At 35.0% G+C, this 21,214-nt stretch overlaps 1 protein-coding gene and 1 pseudogene across 1 annotated transcript in view; both read left to right on the top strand.

The window, feature by feature from the left end:
- The window catches only part of LOC150110489 (phosphatidylinositol 4,5-bisphosphate 3-kinase catalytic subunit alpha isoform-like), a 329,148-nt gene that overhangs the window by 289,286 nt on the left and 18,648 nt on the right, over positions 1–21,214 (top strand). The window contains exons 16-17 of the mRNA XM_090394138.1: positions 3,194–3,364; positions 9,962–10,079. Of these exons, the coding sequence (XP_090250264.1) occupies positions 3,194–3,364; positions 9,962–10,079 (289 nt within the window). The remainder of the gene's footprint in view (positions 1–3,193; positions 3,365–9,961; positions 10,080–21,214) is intronic.
- Positions 17,540–19,587, top strand: LOC150110490 (calcium/calmodulin-dependent protein kinase kinase 2-like; annotated as a pseudogene).

Below are 21,214 nucleotides of genomic sequence, written 5' to 3'. Positions count from 1 at the left end.
CCTTCATCCAACTCAGCTGTCACTCTGTTATAAAGAGTTAGCAAATTATTAAGGTATGACCTTCACAAAGTCATGCAGTCCCTCATAGAGTATCATATTCTTATCCACCCATTCTGGAATTCGCTTTTTGACAAACTTTTCTAGTACTTTTACCACCACTCCTGAGATACTGATTGTTTAATAATTTGTTACGGCAGTCTTAGAGCTTCCTTTATGCAAAGGAATTATTTTGTTCTCTTTCCAATCCCTTGGGACTTGCCAGATCTAAGACTTAAATTAAATAGCCTAGTCAGGAGCATTGCCAGTTCCCTTACACATTTCATACAGGGCAAGCTGATATCTCATTTAATCCCATGGCCTTATTTACATTAACTCTTTCAGGACCAGAAGGACTTATGAAATAATACAAAGTTTTTAGGTATTAAAATGACTTTATTAGGTATCTCTTTAACATAAAACATCATCATTATGTAGGAAAAAATCATAGATTTTATAGAATTTCATGGGACACGTGTCCCAATGAACGTAAAGGGTTGCAAATAAATTAAAATTACTAACATTTATGTATTGGCTTCAACTATATTTTACTAAACATAACAGTACATAAATCAACAAAAACAACAATGGACATAAAAAAGATAAACACTATAATCATAAATAAATAAAAGGTTTATTTCATATACTGTTTCATAATATTGTGTCCCTTGAATTTTATCATATGCTCATCAATGGATTGTGTTTTGGTGTTATTCATCACTTTTTGAAAAGAACTGTTCAGATGATCCATTACAGGCCTGATTTTATATGCTCTGTCATAGTTAGTGATATTTTTATCTGGTTGGTCTTCATTGTTGCAAAAGTGTAAGTTTTTGCAGATATTTTCAACCCTATTTCTAGGCATTACATTTGCAATGTAGGGAACGCCCATGTCTGGATTAACAGGCCAGTAATCTCTCAATGATGGCAAAACATGATAACCCATCACCAAATTCATACCGAGATAGGCTTTCATTTCATCATCATCGACTGTGTATTGTGTTCCATTCTGCTCAGCATGCATACCATATAGATTCAACTCTTATTTTTCTAACTAAATCTTTGAAGTTAGTAGTCAAATAAAAAATTTCAATGGGTGTCAATAATGAATCTTCATCTCTGTCTCTGCAAATCTGAACTTCTCCGAAGATATAATCAACATCAGGAAAGCTATTTGGTACATATGTTTTTTTTTTTTTTTCATATGGATGTAGGGCCACTTACTTGCGGTCTATTTTCTGTTTCAGGTTCTGTTGCTGATAATTCCAACGTGTTTTGTGCTGGGTCTTCAATTTCAACCATAGAAACCCCTGCATCCACATCATCATCATCTTCCTTATACCCTCTTTTACCTTGCGGTGTCGAGGGTCCATTGATCATCGGACCTCACTCCGTTTACAGGATAAGGTGGTCAGCCTTATGCCCCGGTGTATCCTATGGCCTGTAGTGTTGAGTTCTGAAGGCCAGTTTGCCTGCATTGCGGGATGAAAAACCCCAGAATAAACTGGGGAAAAAACCCTGCTGTCCACGCCCAAGACTGGCTAACTTGGCTATGACTGAGGAAGATCCTTCAGCTCCTCACGTCACCGACGGGAATCGAACCTAGGACACTCCTTCCCCAGGCATATGGTTGTGAAGCGCATAGCCGCTAACCGCGCAGACTTGCATCCACATCCTGAGTTATAAATACCTGGTCTTCCTCATCGAGTTCTAGCACGTCTTCATCATTGCTATTTTCTGCTACAACTATAATTTCAAAAATTTTGTTATCTTTCAGTTCAAACTGCCTACATCCTTTTCTCAACATGTCTGTAATCATAAAAAGACAAATAAAATACAAAAGTGGTTAAAATAAATAAAAAACACCGATTACAATGAGTAATTTACTTGTAAAACGTGCCCCTTTACGTCCACAGGGACAACAGTGTCCCTTTATGTTTTACTAGTTTTTATGGAATATTTCAAAATTTTATTGAAAAACATGATAATACTATTATTTACTTACCATCAAATGAAAATATTACACCATAAACACATAACAAAATATTCTATGCAAAAACACTTATGAAAAGTTCTGAATACACGAATACACCACGCTCTGAACGTACGATTTGCCGTGAAACTTTCTTTTGACAGGTGACGCTAATGTAGGGTTTCCAGTAATAAAATTATCAAAAATATATTCCAGATTACGCATTTGCTGGAAAAAAAATATTGACATTATTTTGGTTTACGTACACAATCAAGATTTTATGTGGAGACACATATGTCCCATGGTCATGAAAGGGTTAATATTCTGCAATATCCTAAGTACCTCCAATTCACCAATCTCTGTTCTCACATCCATTCCTGTCACAGCAGTAACCTCACTTGGATATAAAATTTGTCTACTAGTTATTCTGTATTAAAAAAGAAAAAAAATTAAAGTTGATAAATATATACTAGTGCAGGTCTTTTTATTGCTTTTCTGCACACACACACACACACACATATATATATTATGTAGAAAATATTTACCTTGGGTATAATAAATGTTAAAGATACCAAGCTATTTTAAACCTGGTTTTACTCCATTTCCCAAGTAAGCAAACAGACGAACAAGTCAAGTTTGTGCCTGCACGTATTGGAAGTCTAGCTGACCCTCAAAGTAGTGCAAGTCAAGGCAACTCATGGTAAAAGTAGAATAAGCTCTGATCACTATTCTTAATATTTACCCTTAATGCACAGCCCATCTCTTTGAGGAGATGTATTAAAAGCAAGGGGCCACTACCCAGACCGGTTTCGACCTTTATTGAAGTCTCATCAGTGGGAGCCAGGCTAGAAATACCAAGATTTTAGTAATACAGAGCTTATAAGTATTTTACCAGAACAAGTTACCATAAGGTGTTTTAACCTTATTAAATAAAAATCTCTGGATGAGATATAAATGTAGAAAATATTTTACCTTGGGTATAATAAATGTTAAAGATACCAAGCTATTTTAAACCTGGTTTTACTCCATTTCCCAAGTTGTTAACATTTCTTCCCACATACCTCCCATTTATCCATGCAGAAAATATCAACATCTCAGTAGTATATATATATGGGAGGTATGTGGGACAGAAATGTTTGACCTTTAAAAACAAAAAAAGAAATTTTTTTTTATTTTTATTAATAGAATGATGCCATATGCTTGCTTATCTACTGGAAAACATGTTGGAATGATAGAAGTGGTTTGTAATGCTAAAACAGTGATGAACATTCAAAGGAAAGGAGGAAGAATGGCAGCATTTCAAGTAGATTCCACACAGTTGCATAAGTGGATAAAAGAAAAGAATCTAGGAAATATGTAAGTTATAAGGGTACTTATTGGTGAACTCATACTTTTAGCATGAATAGTAATTTATGATTTTTTTTTTCTTTTCTTTTCTTTTTGTTTTACACTGAATGCTGTAGCATGTAATAAGTTCCTTCACCTCCCTATTCAGGTTCCATTTCTCATATATGGAATTTTTAGATATTCTTTTTAGGTCAGCACTCAATAAATGATAAATGCCATAAATACTGTAGAAGTGATATATATATATATATATATATATATATATGTCTTGCTGTAATCTAACATTGGGACATAACTACCTTTAAAGATTGTTTTAAAATTTTACACGGGGACATTCAGAATGGGAAAATTGTTTTATTAAGCATAGTTATGTTTTTATTAAATATAAGAGGTTTGCCACCTTTATTACAAATTGAAGTTAGAGGACATAAAGAATGGTGAAATTAACTGCTAGTTTCCACTGTCTCATTTGAAGTAGTCCCCTTGGGCATGTATATAGCGATTCCTGTAGTTTTCCTATTATTTCCTGCATCCCTGGAAGTCCTCAAGTATGGCTGTGTTGAGCACCTCTTTCGTTTCTGCCTAAATTTCCTCAGTCATGTCAAGACAATGACCTTCTATCCAGAATTTCATCTTGGGAGAATAGGAAAAAGTTGCAAGGAACAAAGTCAGGTGAATAGGTGGTCTTTCTGGTCATCACTCAGTAGTCTTGGCACAGATTTTTCTGCAGTGCATCTCATGTTCCAAACATCCAGTAAAATGTTGAACAGTCCCATACAACAGTGATCCTGTGATCTTACAGACATGGATAGTTTGCCTACATCTGCAAGGATAGCCTTGCACTCTTTGCATATTTTCCAGAGTTGTGCTTGTCGATGGTCATCCAGAATGCTTATTGTCATTGACAGACATTCATCCATCTTTGAAGTATTTGTACCACAAAAAAAAAATTTACTTTGGCATTATCACCAAAATGCTTCCTTAAATATTCAATGGATTTCTGCAGCATTCTTTGTTCCTAATCACTGAACTATTAAAATGCATGTAACCCAAGAATGCAGCCTCTCTACCAGCTGTTGGCATATTGATTCACAAAGGGTACTGCTCACCACTAATAGCAGCAGAAGGCTCTACTACAACTGGTTCGTGCATGCTATTCCAATTCCCTGAACTTTGGATAGCACCTCATATAGTATATTTTACAATTCAAAATTGGTTTAATATATAAATTTGACTGGGGAGTTCAGCATTTCATGTTTTTTGGAGGGAAGGGTAAATATCCTAGACTCCATTATTGTTGGAACATTGATGTGTGTATAAGTGCTAGTCAAAGGTCATGTTACCAGTTTAATAAAAATGAAGTACAGCCCAGAAGAATAAATGAAATGACAGTTCAGTAACTCCACTATTTTAACTCTGTCACAGAGGCATCATCAGAGGTACAACATAAAGCTATAATATGCACATAGTACATGAAGGAAACCAAAATGGTTTAAGTCCAAAGAATGAAGTGTGCCAGCCATAGGTCGATGCTAGTAGATGGCCTTAGTTATTTTATGGAAAAATCATAGAATTACAGTTTTCCATGTATTTGGAAGTTTCACACTTCCATATGCTTCAGGGTCAAAACTAGATAACTGGAAGGAGACCTCCACGTAACCTTTTAAGGAATACCGAGAACCAACCAAGGGCTTCTGACCTTATGTTGGTTTTTAAGGTTGCCTTTCTTGCTGCAATTAAAAATAATAGTTTTTTCTCCATGGGTGGCTGTTCATAGCTGTGACAGCAAGCATATTTTGATGTTACATGGTGGGTAAGGCCAGATTGACCATAGTCATGATTGCAGATGTAAGATTTGTGTTCATCTAAATGGATAGTAGCTAATCTACTTGTCTGTCCAATCTATCATTTTAGATGGATACAAATCTTACATCTGCAGTCACGACTATGGTCAATTTGGCCATATTGGACAGACACAATTCACAAGATTTTCTGGAAGAAAACCACCATTCTCCACCATAGTAAATTTAAAAAGGAAAGACTGTTTTTGGAATCTGCAGTGGCACTAAGAAATCAACCTAATTTAAACGAATATGGATGCATTTGTTTAAAGTTGTTTGTTTAAATTTTTTTGTTTGTTTGTTGAAAGGTAGTTATGTCCCTTTAAACGAATACAGATTCATTTGTTTAGATTAGGGAAACAATAATCGTCAGATGTCCCAGTTTACATCCTAGGCCTCTTACAAACACCCATAGAGGGCACACCACCTAGATAGGACTTTAGCGTCACCCATGTGTTATTTGTACTCCCTAAAGATGTCTCAGTGACTGAGACGAAATATTGGAAGCATTAAAATTAATTTTTAATTCTTGCCTAGTGCTGTCAATACTTCATTAAACCTCCAACATAATGTCCTCCCTCACATAAGCCTTTAATACAGAGTTATTAGGAATTTAGGTAGGGTTGATGTATAATTTGCATTAGGTCATTGCTTATTTTGCTACATGTTTATAGCATATAGTAAAAACTTCTGCATCACATCCAGCTGGGTCATGGGTGTTAGAGTTGACAATATGGTCACCTTAGAAGATAATTTCCCTGTTGGGATAGTTGGAGGGTGTAATGGAGTATTCTTTGGTAAGCAGTATTGGGTTTCTAAAGGTGCCATTCTTGTGGTGAAAGGAATCATGGAGTATGTAATTTGGACATCAAAAGTGGGCTGCAGTTGATGTTGCTGTTATTTGGGTTTGTCAAGAGGAGATCTGATCTAGATCAATCTAGAGCAAATGTGAAATTGATTATTTTTTGTAGAGAGTTTGGCTTATTTTGTATATTTTTTTGCCTTTTATTTCATTGAAGTTAGTTTTTGAGGGATTACAATGACAATATCATTGTTTGTATGTTTCATTATTGATTATGAGTTTGATGAAAGGATAGATTCAAACATTCAATTGAGAGGAAATAGACACATGACACCCATACAGATAGGAACCAGTCTCCTCGCCATATGACAATGCCTCTCATATGACACTACTTGGACTCTCCAACTGACTGGGAAGCATCCTTACTCATTACTGTCAGGTTCAGGCAACCAGCCTGCTGTATCACTTTTTTTTAACTGATGTACTCTCAAAATTGAGGTTTTGGATCTTTAAGTATGTTTGGCATGTGCATGAATGGTATCACTTACTGCATGGTGCATGGAGAAGCAGGGGGGGGAGGTAAGTAGAACCCCCTGGTGTTGAAGGTCAAACGTGGCATTCACCACTACAGGTCTCCATTAAGAATGGTGGCGGCGAAGGTCATCTACTACCTACAGGGTCCTAGTTGGCATTTCCTCCAACGAGGACCAGTTGGAGAGTTTCTATACTGGACTTAAAATGGACAAAGTTGTTCATTGTGAAGAGGTGTTGTGATTATTCTGAGAGAGAGAGAGCACTTTAGCCAAGTGTATGGCTAATTTATAAATGAGTGGATTGATTTGTCTACAGTGGAACACAATAGTACATTCTGTTTATGACTTTTAGGTAATCCATAATATCTGTGACCCGGAATTATAATGCTTTAATTTATTTTTAATTTCAACCAAGAGTTGACATATTTGAGCAGCCTATGAGATACTCTTGATCAGAATAAACATTTAATAAGATAGTCCAAATAATGGTAAACAGACATCCTCTAGCAGGGTGGTTATGTTATGTGTGTAATCAGAATGGTTTAAGACTACAGCAACATTCCACTTAGTTGCCTTTGTGGTCATTATTTTTTTGTTATTATTATAGTTTAATTCTAGTAGTGCCTTTAATTTTCTGTTGGAGAGGTTGCTTTTAACAGGCTTAGTCTGAACTAAGACACTGGCTACTTCTGATCTAATATTAGCAACATGGGTTGGAAGTTGTGGATCCCTCACTCAATTTGTATCAATGAAATTCACTAGGATATAAATTCCTGAGCGCATGAGTGAGTAAAATTATTGTAATGATGTGGTGCCGGTGGTTTCTGCTTTTTTTTAGAGTAGTAGAGAAGAGATGCATTACATTGAGATTAGTTTTTAACTAGATTGGTAAAATTTTCAGATGTGGAAACTGTATTTTTAGGAATTCCTCCACTTTAGATGTTGTTAACATCTAAAATGATTGTCCAAAATTTAGCATTCATTGCAGTGGCAAGCCCTCTTCTAGCATGTGTATTTCATCGTTGGCTTTGATGAGTATAGCAAGAATTCTGCCAATTTGCTGTGAGAGAGCAAAGTATGACATATAAAAACTTTAGTTAACAACGTAAAATTGATTGTGCCCTTAGAACATCAAAATGTACACAATACCTTCTTAGCCATTGGCTGTAGAAGGTATTGTGTACACACACTCTCTCTCTCTCTCTCCCCTTCCCACTCAAACATAGACTGCAATAAAACCATCACTATCCCGTATATCCTTGGCACATCTAAAAAATTTGCAAACATCCTGAAGCACACAAAAAATTGGCATTCCTTATGTGCCTGGTGTTTACCAAGTGCCAGGAGATTCTCTACACAAACATTACATCCAGTACTACAACTATGGCTGCTCAAGACTAGCAGAAATATTTAAAATTTTTAACTTTCATTGAGTATAACACAAATTATGGGCATATAGTGTAAGGAGTGGGGGGGGATGAAAGGAAGGGTTCCAGTAAATTCCATGAAGCCTAATAGGTATTATTATTTCAAATCTTTCTGCCAATAAAAACAAAAGTGTAATGGGAGGGGAAGAATCTTTCTGCCAATTAGTCTTGAACCTAGAACCATTACAGCTAAATATACATTACACATTACAATAGTAAGTCTTCTGATTGTTTAACTTACATACAATACAGTTTGAAATTGTTCAGAGCTGTATGTTTGATTCTTGATATTTTCATTTTCATGAGAAAACTTCCATGATGTCTATTATGAATGTTTTAAATTAATCAAATTTACATTAATCAAAGAAAAGTTTTAAGTATCAAAAGTTATAGTGCATTTATAATGCAGTGAGTAATTTTTTCTTTATTTTATTCTAGACATAATTTTGTTTTGCCTACTTTTGCTGCTATGAGTTGTAGATTTTTAATAGAACTCTTAAATACCAAATTTCATTAATTTTCATCCACCTATTGTAAAATTTTCGATATCACTTACTCATTTTATCAATAAAATGGCTTAATTTATGACCTCAACTAATAATAGAAGACAATTAAAAATTATCTCCATTCTAGCTGGATGGAACTTAATAAAATTTTAATGTACATAAGATACGCTTGTATATCAGTCATCATGATTGACAGTGATGACAATGATTGAACCACTAGGACATCATCTTATGAAACTCAAAATTTTAATTAAGTTCCACCTAGAATGGAGTTATTGGTGCCTTGATGGATTTTTTGTATGATTCCGTTTTGATTCCAACCAAATTTGAATTTGTCAGCTTCTCAGAATAACTTGTGTGGGGGGCAGAGAAGCAAACAAAAACAAAGTGCTTATATATGTTGCAACATGCACATAAAAAGTTATAGGAAATTGAAGAGAAAAATAAAATTTGATTAATTTAAAGCATGTACATATTTATGTAGAAACCATAATATTAAGCTGCATAACACTTATTTGCATTAAAAAGTAAAAATCAGAAATCTGTTTTAGATTTCTATCACAAAATTGTCTGGTTAATTTTATTGGTTTGCTTCAAGAACCAGCAAACCTGTTGGTTTTGCTGGTTCTAGGATGTTTCAAATGCATACACATAAATACTGTACACACAATGTAATGCAATACAATGTATCTGTGTTCCCATGGTACATAAACAAATATTGTAATACAAACTTGCATTGTAAAGCAGCTGCATCTAGCATACAGTCAAATATAGTTAATTTATTTAATTTTTTAAATATGTGTAAAAGTGACTGTCAGCTATTTTCATACTGAGGATGTTCTAATTTCAATATTATATATAGTTTCATTATGTTGAAATTGGATGTAATTTAACAAGTTATTGCAGACAATGTGTATCTGCATTTGTGTGTGTGTGTGTGTTTATTTGATAAACAAAAAATATGAAAAATATATTTATTTATGCTATAAATTGATAGATGTGTCATTTTATAAACAAATTATAAATGCATCTTTTGCACCATGGCAACGATAAGCTCTTGATCCTGTAAATCGCTTCCAATAATTGCAGATCGGAAATAATCACATACTTCACTTAGAAAAAAATCACTAGACAATTAGGCATTATGGTTTGTCTTTAGAGCAGTTTCTGTTTTTAGTATACTTCATTCGATGATCACTTTACCAACACTGAAAAGTGCCAACTCTATGGGCAATTCTATTCTAATGAAAATTCACCATAGCAAACTATAGCATGTTATAGTGAAATTTTGTAGCAAACACCATAATAAAAAAAAAACTGCTGTAAAGTACTATATGCATAGTGCTATTCTGAAGAAAATTCACTATAGCAAACTATTCCTGTGCTCCCCAAAAGTAGTGAGAGTAAACGCTGATAACTTTTTATAAAGTAACCTAAGTAACTCTGTTTTATAATGTTTTTGTTTTACTCATAAGTGTATTTTTATTTATCTCTTAGGTATGATCAAGCAATAGAAACATTTACTCATTCTTGTGCTGGCTATTGTGTAGCAACATTTATTTTAGGAATAGGTGATCGGAACCCTGATAATATTATGGTAAATGAAAGAGGACAGGTTAGTATAGCATTTTAGAAATATGAGATATAAAATCAACAAATTTCTGGCATGTACCTAACCAGTTTTACAGGATACTGTAATAGCACTATATGAAAAGTTTACGTTTATTACTAACTTCTATTGACAGTTTTCCTCCAGATTAATCATTCATCTTTCAGGATTTCTATGTTATCGGATATTATATTTTGGTCTTCTAAGGCACTTACACCCTCTGTCCAAAAAGAAACCGAACTTTCCGAAAATAGAAGAAACTAGTGGCTCAACCTGTTTCATCTTTTTGTTGTCGAAAGCGGCAACCTTTATTAGATTTGTGTCAACTGTTTATGACATTTGTTTCATTAGAAGCCAAATTACAGTGCCAAGAGTGACAGTGTGTTTTGATGAACGGTCTGTTGTCACAATATTCATGCCGTATGCAATGAATTCTCACTATTAATCGTTTCAAAACTTCAAGATAAAACTCGCCGTTGACTGTTTGGCCAGGCGGAACGAATTCTTTGTGGATAATGTCCTTGGAATCATAGAAACAAATCAGCATTATCTTTACTTTTGACTTTTCCAAGCGACTTCTTTTTTTTTTTCGGATGCCCCTCTTCTGGTGGTCTCTACTCAGCACTCTGGCGCTTTGTTTTGGGCTCATACTCAAAATTAACACCACATTTTCGTCACCAGTAACAATCGTTTCAAGGAAGTTGAAGTCCTTATGAGCAGTTTTAATGAGGTCCTTGCAATGTTCAATTCGATACATTTTTTGATCGTCGGTCAACTTGTGGGGAACAAATCGCGAATTCAATTTATGAAGGCCCAAATTCTCAGTTAAAATGTTGTGCACAGTTGATTTTGGAATCCCCAATTCATTTTCAATCAATCTCACAGACGATTTCGGGTTTTCTTTGATGAAATCACACACTTTTTGGATGTTAACTTTCGCTCAGTCCAGTTTTTGGTTGGCCCGGCTTTTCGTCGTCCTCAAGCATCTCACAACCATTTGGAAATCGCTTAAACCACTTGTAAACTTGAGTACAGGATAAGCATTCATCGCCATATGCTTTTTTGACGCATTTGATGCATTTTGGTAAAACGTTTACCAAGTTTAACACAAAAGTCAATCGCAGCTCTCAGTTTGAAACTCATTTTCTGACTGTTCATCCAAACACACTGTCACTCTTGGCACTATAACTTGGCTTCTAATGAAACAAATGTCATAAACAGTTGGCACAACTCAAGTGGCGCCACTAGTTTCTTCTATTTTCGAAAAGTTCGGTTTCTTTTTGGACAGAGAGTGTATAATAGCCTCAGTCCACCTTGATCTTGGTATTTCTCTTTTTTCCTACCATTCTCGCGTCCATCACCTGTTTCACTAACATTGCCCGTTCTCATTCTGTTTTAGTGATCAGTCACCATACCCCTTGCAATAAGCTCCACTTTCACATTCCTGAATGCTAACAATGTCAAGTTGCTTCCTAATTATCTTCATTTTTAATATGATTCTGCCATTGATACCATCCATTTGCTCCCCTAATTTTTTCTCAGAACTGTCAACAGTCTTTAATAACTGTGTATTTCTAACCACACTTTTAGATCTTGGCACTTTTTCTTGGCACCTTGTCATGTGCCTTTTCCAGACCTAATATAGATCCTTGTTATATTCCCATGATTTCTCAATTATTTGTCTTAAAGTGAAACTCTGATTCTGACAATCCCAAGTTTGCCTGAATTCAGATTGTTCTCTTTCAAGTTTTCTTTCCACAATTTCCACAATTTTTTGCACCCTTTTCTCAAAGTACACCTAGACCTCTTTTTATGCAAATTGGGATATCAAAAATAATATTTTTTTACGCGATTTTTATTCACTTTTACGCAACCAAATTAAAGTCTAAGTTAGGAAAAAATCTGTAATTGAAGAAAATTCTGAGAATTTTGTAGAATTGCATTCTCATTTCAATTAAGAAAATTCTAAATTCTTACGAATTTCATTTATTGGGAATTCGTCGAATTATATAACTGACTGCTGCGCATAAAAAAGCAGTTCTTAGCAGTTTGAATTTGGTGTTTGAGTAGACAACACAGTTACTGCATTTTTTGCATTTGCATTTTTTAAGTGAAATAAAAATAAAAATCGCATTATTAAATTAATAATTTTGCCAAGAAATAATAAATGATAAGCTATGTGTAATTTTCAAAACTTTCATTTCATTAACTGAAGATTTTAAGCCAGCCATCACATGATGTTGCCAATAACCAAAAAAAAAAAAAAAAAAGGAAAGCCGTTTCCTTGGATATAAAAATTCAAATTTTAGATAGTCTTCAAACTGGGGAAGGTGAGATGGCTGTGGGTAAGCATTTTGGATTCCGTGAATCAACTGTCAGATCTATAAAGAAAATTGAAGAGGCTATTAGAAAAGCGGTATGTTCTGGTATAAAATTGAGTGTGTAATTATCATCACACATAAGAGATGTATGATGATTAAAAGCTTTAGTGATGTGGATAGAAGATAATGTACAAAAAAGAATGCCAGTTGACAGAAATTCCATCAAGCAATCAGCATTGAGATTTTATGAACAGATTAAAAAACTGCAGCCAGATACTTCATCTCAATCGAGGAAAAAATATGAATTTCATGCAAGCAATGGTTGGCTGGCTAAGTTTATTAAAAGACATGCTCTTCATAATATAAAAATTAAAGGTGAAACAGCTGCTAAAGCATTTCCACAAAAACTTGTTAAAGAATTGAAGATGGAGGTTACACTCGTGAACAAGTTTGGAATACGGATGAAACCAGATTTTTTTGGAAAAGAATGCCAAACAGAACTTGCGTATCATAAATGCAAAAAACAGTTGGTCGGTTCAAAGCAGCAAAGGATCGCATAACACTCCTATTTTGTTCGAACGCTTTAGGAGATCGGATGTTAAAACCACTGCTCATAAATCGATCATTAAGACCACAGCCAATGAAAGGCGTAGATTTTCAAAAATTGCCAGTTCATTGGATGGCCAACAAAAAAGCTTGGGTGACTATTGATATTTTCACTGAATGGTTCCACAAACATTTTGTGCCAGAAGTTAGACGCTATTTGAATGATAAGGGTCTCGAATTTAAATTGCTTTTGATTCTTGATAATGCACCCGGTCATCCTGCCATAGAACACCCAAATGTGCATTTTTTTTTTTCTGCCGCCCAATACTACATCATTGCTACAACCTCTAGATCAGGGTATAATTGCGACTTTTAAAACGTTATGTCAGACGAACATTTCAGTACATTTTGAACAAGCTAAATGATGATGAAACACTGTCAGTTATGGATGTGTGAAAAAAATTTCAATTATGGATTGTGTTGATCATGTTTGATTATCGTTATTTGAATTGAGACCAGAAACTATGAATGCATGCTGGAAAGCTATTTGGCCCACATGTGTTAAAGAGAATGCTCCTGTTCCCCTCAATCATACTGCAGAATTCCCCAATATAATAAGTTTGGCATGTGAAATTGGCGGAGAAGGATTCGATGATCTTACGTCAGTAGATATCGAAGAATTGTGAAATAGTGAAGATTGTTTCTAAGACTCCTGAAAGAGAAGAAGTTAATGATAATGATCAAGATAATCCTACTTTTACTGCTGATATAATTAAAAAAGGTCTTAAACTGGCCAGTAATTTAGGCAATTATTTTGCCAGACATGATCCAAATGAAGAACGTGCTGGGAAGTTTTCACGTGAGCTTAAGTTGTTAATGTCTTCATAGAGAGAATTATATCGCAACTTATATAAAGCATCAACAGAGCGATTAATAACTGAGTTCGTGCCCAAAACTACTGAAACAACCAGGGGTACTTTTGTTCATGACATGACAAGAATAATTCCACAAGTTGAGGCGGAAGTCGATGGCGATAATACCATTACTATTACAGTCTCACGAAAACGAAAGCTTTCACATTTATTGTCAGAAACTGATAGTGAATAACAATTATTTTATAGAATCCTTAGCAAACAACTGAAATGAATATGTTTTTTTTAAAGTTATTAAAATTCATTATATGTATGTGTGTTCTCCATGAAATGTAAATAAAAATCTTATGATCCTAACGAATTTAATGTTTGTTTTTTTTCATTATTTTGCTTATATTTCAGGTTTGGAACCAATCTTCACTTTTTCTATGGAGTCAGTAGTTCTTTTTACGTGAATTCTATTTACGTGTAATTTTTAGGAACGTATCTATCGCGTAAAAAGAAGTTTAAGCTTATGCTTGCATAAATCTTGCATCTCACTAAAGGAAATTTCAAATTTCCTTTAGTGAGAAGTTTGAGACCAAATAAGAAATTGGAAAAGAAATAAGAAAATTTCTGCTTATTCATGGCACTGATATAGTTTGGTTATAAAATTACCATGAAAAAGTAACTGATAAAGATATCGCATTTTGAATAATGAAATCAAACCTCTTGTTTAGAAATTTACTCCCTAGTTAATCAGCATAATGCATACAAAAATATCATAAAACATGTCAGAAAACTAAATTAGGTGAAGGCAGATAAACAAAAGTCACAAGAAGATTTTGACAAGAAATATCTCAAAGTCAGCAAAGTATTTTGCTATTTCTTCCATTTCAAGTTTTATAGTATTATTTAGAAGTCTTAGAAATGAAGCAAGTGCTTTTATATGACCTCAATCAGTCAGTATTGATGATGCCTTTAGTTTTGAAAGACCTGGGTGTGAATCTCATCAAAGATGCAGAGATCCCTCATAGCTGAAGATGAAATAGCCAGCCTAGGAAGAATAACTTCCACAGTATGAGGTGGAAATTTTTCATCCTTTAAGACAAACAGACCAATCAGAGAATATATGTGGTAAACAGATGAAAAAACTCTCTTTAAGAACATTAATTAGGTTTCTTTGAGGCCATGTTACTTGTTCATAGCAGGCTATTGAACCTGCATAAGGAGATAATTAAGTGAGAAATAGAGGAATTGAATACAAAAGGAATCAAAGATCATGAAGGGAAAATAAAATGGCACATAATTAATACTAAATGATATTACAACAGTTATAAAAAATATCTCGGAGCAATGCAGTCATTAATGTATTTTCAGGACTGGGAATGAGAAAAACCATTAGAAACCTGAAATGTAGAATAGTAGTAGAATAGATGGATTCAAACTGAAATGCTTGTGTTGTTGTTGTTATTTGTGGAACCTCTGTAGAGTCATTTTTACTTAAAGTCGAATACTAAAAATATGGGAACTCAACAATAATATGTCCAGTTTTCATTAATTTTGAAAATACTGTGTAGTATATACATAACCAGATATCAGTTCAGATCTAACCTTATTTCAAAATCAAATATATATATATGTATAGAGAAACTTTTAAGGTTTTGAAATTTTGACCAGAGAGCTTATGAGAATACAATCCTCAGTATTAGAGGCACCTTAGCTTGCACTACTTAAGACACGGATGCTGCCCAGCATCCATATATTTGCTTTTTATTAGTGCATTTGATAACGGTTTCACTGGCTTGACAGCTGTTTTGAACTGGTTGATACCCTTCAGAGACCAGGAAATTCAGTTTATTCAAATTGCCAAATTCAAAAAACTTGTGAGTAACCTAAAAGATCACTCTCTTGAGTAGCTCCAAAACTGGCTCTCTTCTGAATTTCATTGCTCTGTGTGATCACCAATCCAAATTTCAATCCAACCCAATCAGATACAAGTATAGCTGCTGCCACCACCATGCTGTCTTCATGAAGTAACAGATAAGCCACCAGAGTACACAGGCTGACTGTTCTTTTCAGAGGCCAGGCAGAAAGCTTAAGAGAGTGAAAACTCTCATTAAGTACCAAAGCAATCCTATGTGGGAGTTCTATTTTCATACGTGAACTCTTAGTTGGTGCATAATAGTAATTATCAAAGAAAGAGCCATACAGCTTTATTTTGGCAATATAAATTATATAGAAATGGAGGATATCAAAGATCCAATGTTATTTCAAAGCTGAATAATGTGGAAACTTTGAATGTTTTGAAATTTTGATTAGAGAACTTATGAGAATACAATCCTCAGCATCAAGGTTGCCTTAGTTTGCACTACTTAAAAGACTTGAGCAGTAATAATTACACATGAGTGCATAATTACTAGTACATAGTGTACTATTAATTTGGTCAACTTGGTCAACCGAATTGTGTTTTGTAATATTATTATCATCATTATCATCACTGACTCCATGGAGTCAGCAGACTCATTGTGGGAAGTTCATTCAACTGAAAACATATTTATCATACTGAATCTTAAAATCCTTAACTCCCTGCATTAATAACATATTCTGGTAATGCATTCCATTCACTGACAATTATTTTCTATCTAAAAAAATATCTACTCCTCACACACACACACCTCACATCACTCTTACACAACTTCCAGGGATGGCCTGTGGTTCTTCCCCTGTCACCTTCTACTCGTTTTATAATCCACTCTGGATTAATCCAATAAAAATCCCCTTGCTAACTTAAATATATCTATCATATCACCTTTTTTTTTAACCTCTCTCTCTCTCTCTCCATAGCCAGCATTTCAGAATCCTGATATTGTCTTAGTCATTCTTCTCTGAACCTCCTCTCCAATGTTTCTACATCACACTGAAAACCAGGTCACCAAATCTGAGTACACTAGTCCAAGTGTAATCTGACCAGTGCTTTTTTTTTTTAGTGGCACAACCACCTCCTTATCCCTACATGTTAGTGTACTCCTGATTATACAATGTATAATCTTTGCAACACTTGAGAAAGTCACTTGCAATATGCAAGTGACTTTCTCTGGGATATTTTCCTGGTATCAAACACTTATTTTGCTAGCTTTCCCCTCTATGCTTAAATGACCATACCATCTTAGATTAACTATTCTTACAAATTCTTTAATACCAATAATGTTAAGTTTATAGATTTAGGCTTAGGCACTGGTTAAAATTCATCTTATGGTTTAATGGTTCCAATTTTGTTTATTTCTTTAATTGTGCAGTTTTCACTCCATTAAACCTTAACTTGAATCATGTTCCTATATTATAATATCTTCATTTTTAATATGATTCTGTACCATTTGGTACCATCCATTTTCATCCCTAGTTTTTCTCAAATTCTGCTATCTGTGTGATTTTTATTCTTCAGTTAACTTTGTTTCTAATACAGCTCTGAGATCTGTAAGTTAAAATTTATTTGAAGAATCCCGAGGTGTTAAATTTATTTAGGAGTTTTAGCATCAATTGCATAAAGTAGAGTTGAATTAAATATCTACAGTATTGTTATCAGGTTTTATTGTTACTTTCCTTCACAATGTAATCCATAGAATGAATAACATTAGAGACTGTGGTCACTGTTGTTTTACACTTGATTTTATATCAGACTATCTTCCTGTACTCTTTCTAACTGATGATGTACAACTTAAGTACAGAATGCATTCTGATCTATATAATGTCTCATTTACAACATATAACTGTGGTGTTGTAAGGAGTGTTTTTCTTAGCATCTTATGCTTTTTTCCAGATCTACCAAACTTAAATACAAATCTTATTATATTCTTACAATATTGCTACTCATAACAGGTATGAGTTCTTTAACTCCTTGGAGGTGTTAAGGTAAAAATCATAGTGAATCCTAATGCTGTCTTCAATTAAAAGATTTTTAGCAAAGATGGCAAATTAAATATGGAAATTGAAAGCTGGCATGGTAAAAAGCCAGAAGAATACATTTAAATGAAATAAGAACAATATTAGACAGAATAACTAGTAGCATATGGTCTTCAAACAAATTTTAACTTGTGGACCAAACAGAGTTAAAAATAAAATGGTTGCTTTAAAGCTAGAGACCACAGGTATGAGCTCTTCTGAGAAAAATTATGAGGAATGAACAGAACAAACATATCTTTGGCAGAACTGAATACATCTTGTAGCTATAGATTCAAATATAGAATAAAGCGAAGGAATTTGAAAACAAGACCCACACTTTAGTAATTGACAAAATCTGGTTTGAAGAACATGTTATTTGACTCAGCCAAGGAAGCAGTCTGCAAAGATAGAAAAACAACAACTCCGTAGTACGCATAAGAAGTTAAAGAAACAGTCCACAAGAAGAAGAAATCATAGCAAGTCTCAGGTTTATGCAACATATGATCTTAAATAATATAGAGAAAAAAGTAGGACAGCTTAATGTTAAAAATTGCTAATAAAATTCATGGGAAGATTTTGAAAAGATACAGAAGATAAATATCATAAAGGCAGCGAAATATTTTGGATGTTTCTAAGAAAGCTTAGAAATGGAAAAAAGAGTACCACAAAAAGAATCAAAAAATCATAAAGGTGAGACAATTGAGGATAAATAAATTTTGGATATCTAATTACACTGAATAATTGTTAAATTAGATGACAAATGAATTTCATTGCCTGATGTGAGACCACCATACTACTTAATAAATTTCAGAGAAGAAGTTGATGCTGAAGCAATGAAGATTTTTATCAAAACAGAAGTTGATGAAAAGGGAGGGCACATTTGGTCAGCTTCCACCATCGAGAGATGGCAACCGAGGAAAATTCCATCCACTAGAGCAAATTTATCGGAAAATTGCTATACTCAAGAAGTTAAACCATCGAAATGTGGTCAGATTGATTGAGGTGCTAGATGATCCAGACGAAGACAACTTGTTTATGGTTTTCGAGCTTCTGGAAAAAGGACCTGTGATGGTTATCTCCACCAACAATTCACTACCAGAAATGCAAGCATGGCAGTGCTTCCAAGATATGCTGATGGGAATAGAATACCTACATTTTCAGAAGATTGTATATCGGGATATCAAGAACCTCCAATCTCCTTCTAAACAACGATGGAAGGATTCAGATCTCTGACTTTGGAGTCTGCAACCAGTTTGAAGGAGTGGATGTTTTTCTCTCTGATACAGCAGGAACAACTGCATTCGTAGCACCTGAGAGGCTTAGGAAAATGAGAGATCGATATAGTGGGAAAGCTCTAGATATTTGGTAGATGGGAGTTACTCTCTATGCATTTCTTTATGGCCAGGTGCCTTTCCGTGACACAAACATCCTAGCCCTCTATAACAAGATCAAAAGTCAACCTCTCTCGATTCAAGAGAAGTCAGTGAAAATGTCAAGGATCTGTTAAGAAAAATGCTAAAAAAAAAAGATCCCAACATGAGGATAACACTAGCTGAAATTAAGATCCACGTTCAGGTGACACAGGATGACCTTTGCCCTCTGCCTACAGAAAAAGAAAACTGCAATCTGGTGGGGATTACTCAAGAAGACATTGACCACTGCGTTCGAACCATTCCGAAATTGAACACTTTGATTCTTGTAAAAAGCATGTTGAAGAAACATTCATTTGGATACCCATTCAAGGACAGTCCTATCCATGGTAAAGGCTAGCTGCTCAAAACTGGCAGGTCAAACTCGGCACCTTCATATGGATAACTCCTGGACAAGAAAATTTCTGTGGAAAATCGTCTATGAGGGAAGGAAGTGAGTCCTGCTGTGAGGAAAGTCAGCCCTTTAATTGAGGAGAGCGTCCAGAAGATGCAAAAGACAATGACTGCTGAAAAAACGCAGATGGCACTATTTGCTCAAGCATTTCCAGTACCTCAAGTTGGGAATTGCAGGGATGCAGGCTCTCAGTAGCATTTATAGCAACTTTTAATGTGCATGTGTTCTTCAATCTAAAAATGGGAATAGAGTGACTGATGCAGAGGACATAGTGGAGTTGTTCAATGAACACTTTATTGGAGTATTTCATCCTGGAGAAATAGGTTTTAATACTAGAGGGATAGGGCAGGTTTGAGGTTTAGGGTTGCAAGAGGAGAGTGTGTTCCAAATGCTGAGTACTCTGGATGTCGGTAAAGCTGGGGTACTGGATGGTAATTCACCACAGGTTTTGAGAGAATGTGCAAAAGAACTGACAGCTTTTCAATTGACCTGGCTTTTCAATGAAAGTCTGACTATGGGAAAGGTACCCAGGGAATGGAAGGAAGGTAAGTGGCATTGCATAAGGGAAACTAGCCTATAATTAGACACTGGAAGTGTCTAATTATAGGCTAGTTCGTATGTCATTAGTAGTTGTTAAGGTCTTGGAGAAATTAATGAGGGACCATATACAGCATTGGGCAGATGAGGGTAATGTTATCTGTTAGAATCAACATGGATTTGTTAAGGGGCACTCTTGCTTTAGTAATATGATTGCCTTTTATAATAAAGTGACAAGAGCAATTGATGAGGGAAAGACATATACTGCCATTTTTTTGGATGTTGCAAAGGCATTTGATAGGGTACCACATGATAAATGATACTTAAGTTGCAGCACCGGTTTTAGATGTCGGGTTAATCAACTGGATTCAGGATTGGCTGTCTTGATAGGTATCAAGGAGGCAGCAGGTTACAAGTGGGGTTCCACAGAGCTCAGTACTGGGACCTGTGTTGTTCAACCTTTATATCAATGACATTGTCAATGGATTGCAAAGGGATATTCAGTTGTTTGCAGATGATGTGAAACTGGACAGGGTTATTAGTAATAGTGCAGATGTTGCAGCCCTTCAAGAGGATTTGAATAAAGTGGACGGATGGGGGTGTCGGTTTAATGCAGCAAAATGTAAAGTCTTGAAGTTTGGGATACATCGATGGGAGACTGCATACTCAATTGAAGGAGCTGTACTGGAGGAAGTAGGGGAGACAAGAGGTCTGGGGGGTGATGATTGATAGAAAACTGAATTTCAGGGAGCATATTGCAAAGGTGATGAAGGTAACCCACAGGATTGCTGCAATGCTGAGGACACACCTGCAGAGATATTATCATTCCGTTGTATAATACTCTGATCAGACCACACTTAGACTATTGTTCTCAGATTTGGTCCCCAGGATTTGAAGGGGATAAATTAACTGTGAAAAGGGTACAGAGGCAGATAGCAGGGATGGTTTCAGGACCCTACAGTGCTGGTTATGAGGATCAGCTGAGAGAATGTGGACTGCAGAGTTTGATTGGATAGAAGAGGGAGAGGTGATATGATCGAGACATTTAAGCTGTTGAGAGGCAGTTACAGGGTTGACACTGGGGAGTTCCTTCACTTCGTGGAACAGCAGGAAGGAGCGA

Source organism: Typopeltis vanoorti, chromosome 1, assembly GCF_054136105.1.
Source record: "Typopeltis vanoorti isolate ZY-2024b chromosome 1, IOZ_Tvanoo_1.0, whole genome shotgun sequence".
NCBI classification, from domain to species: Eukaryota; Metazoa; Arthropoda; class Arachnida; order Uropygi; family Thelyphonidae; genus Typopeltis; species Typopeltis vanoorti.
Note: the sequence above shows the minus strand (reverse complement) of the source record. Positions and strands in the feature narration are given on the sequence as shown.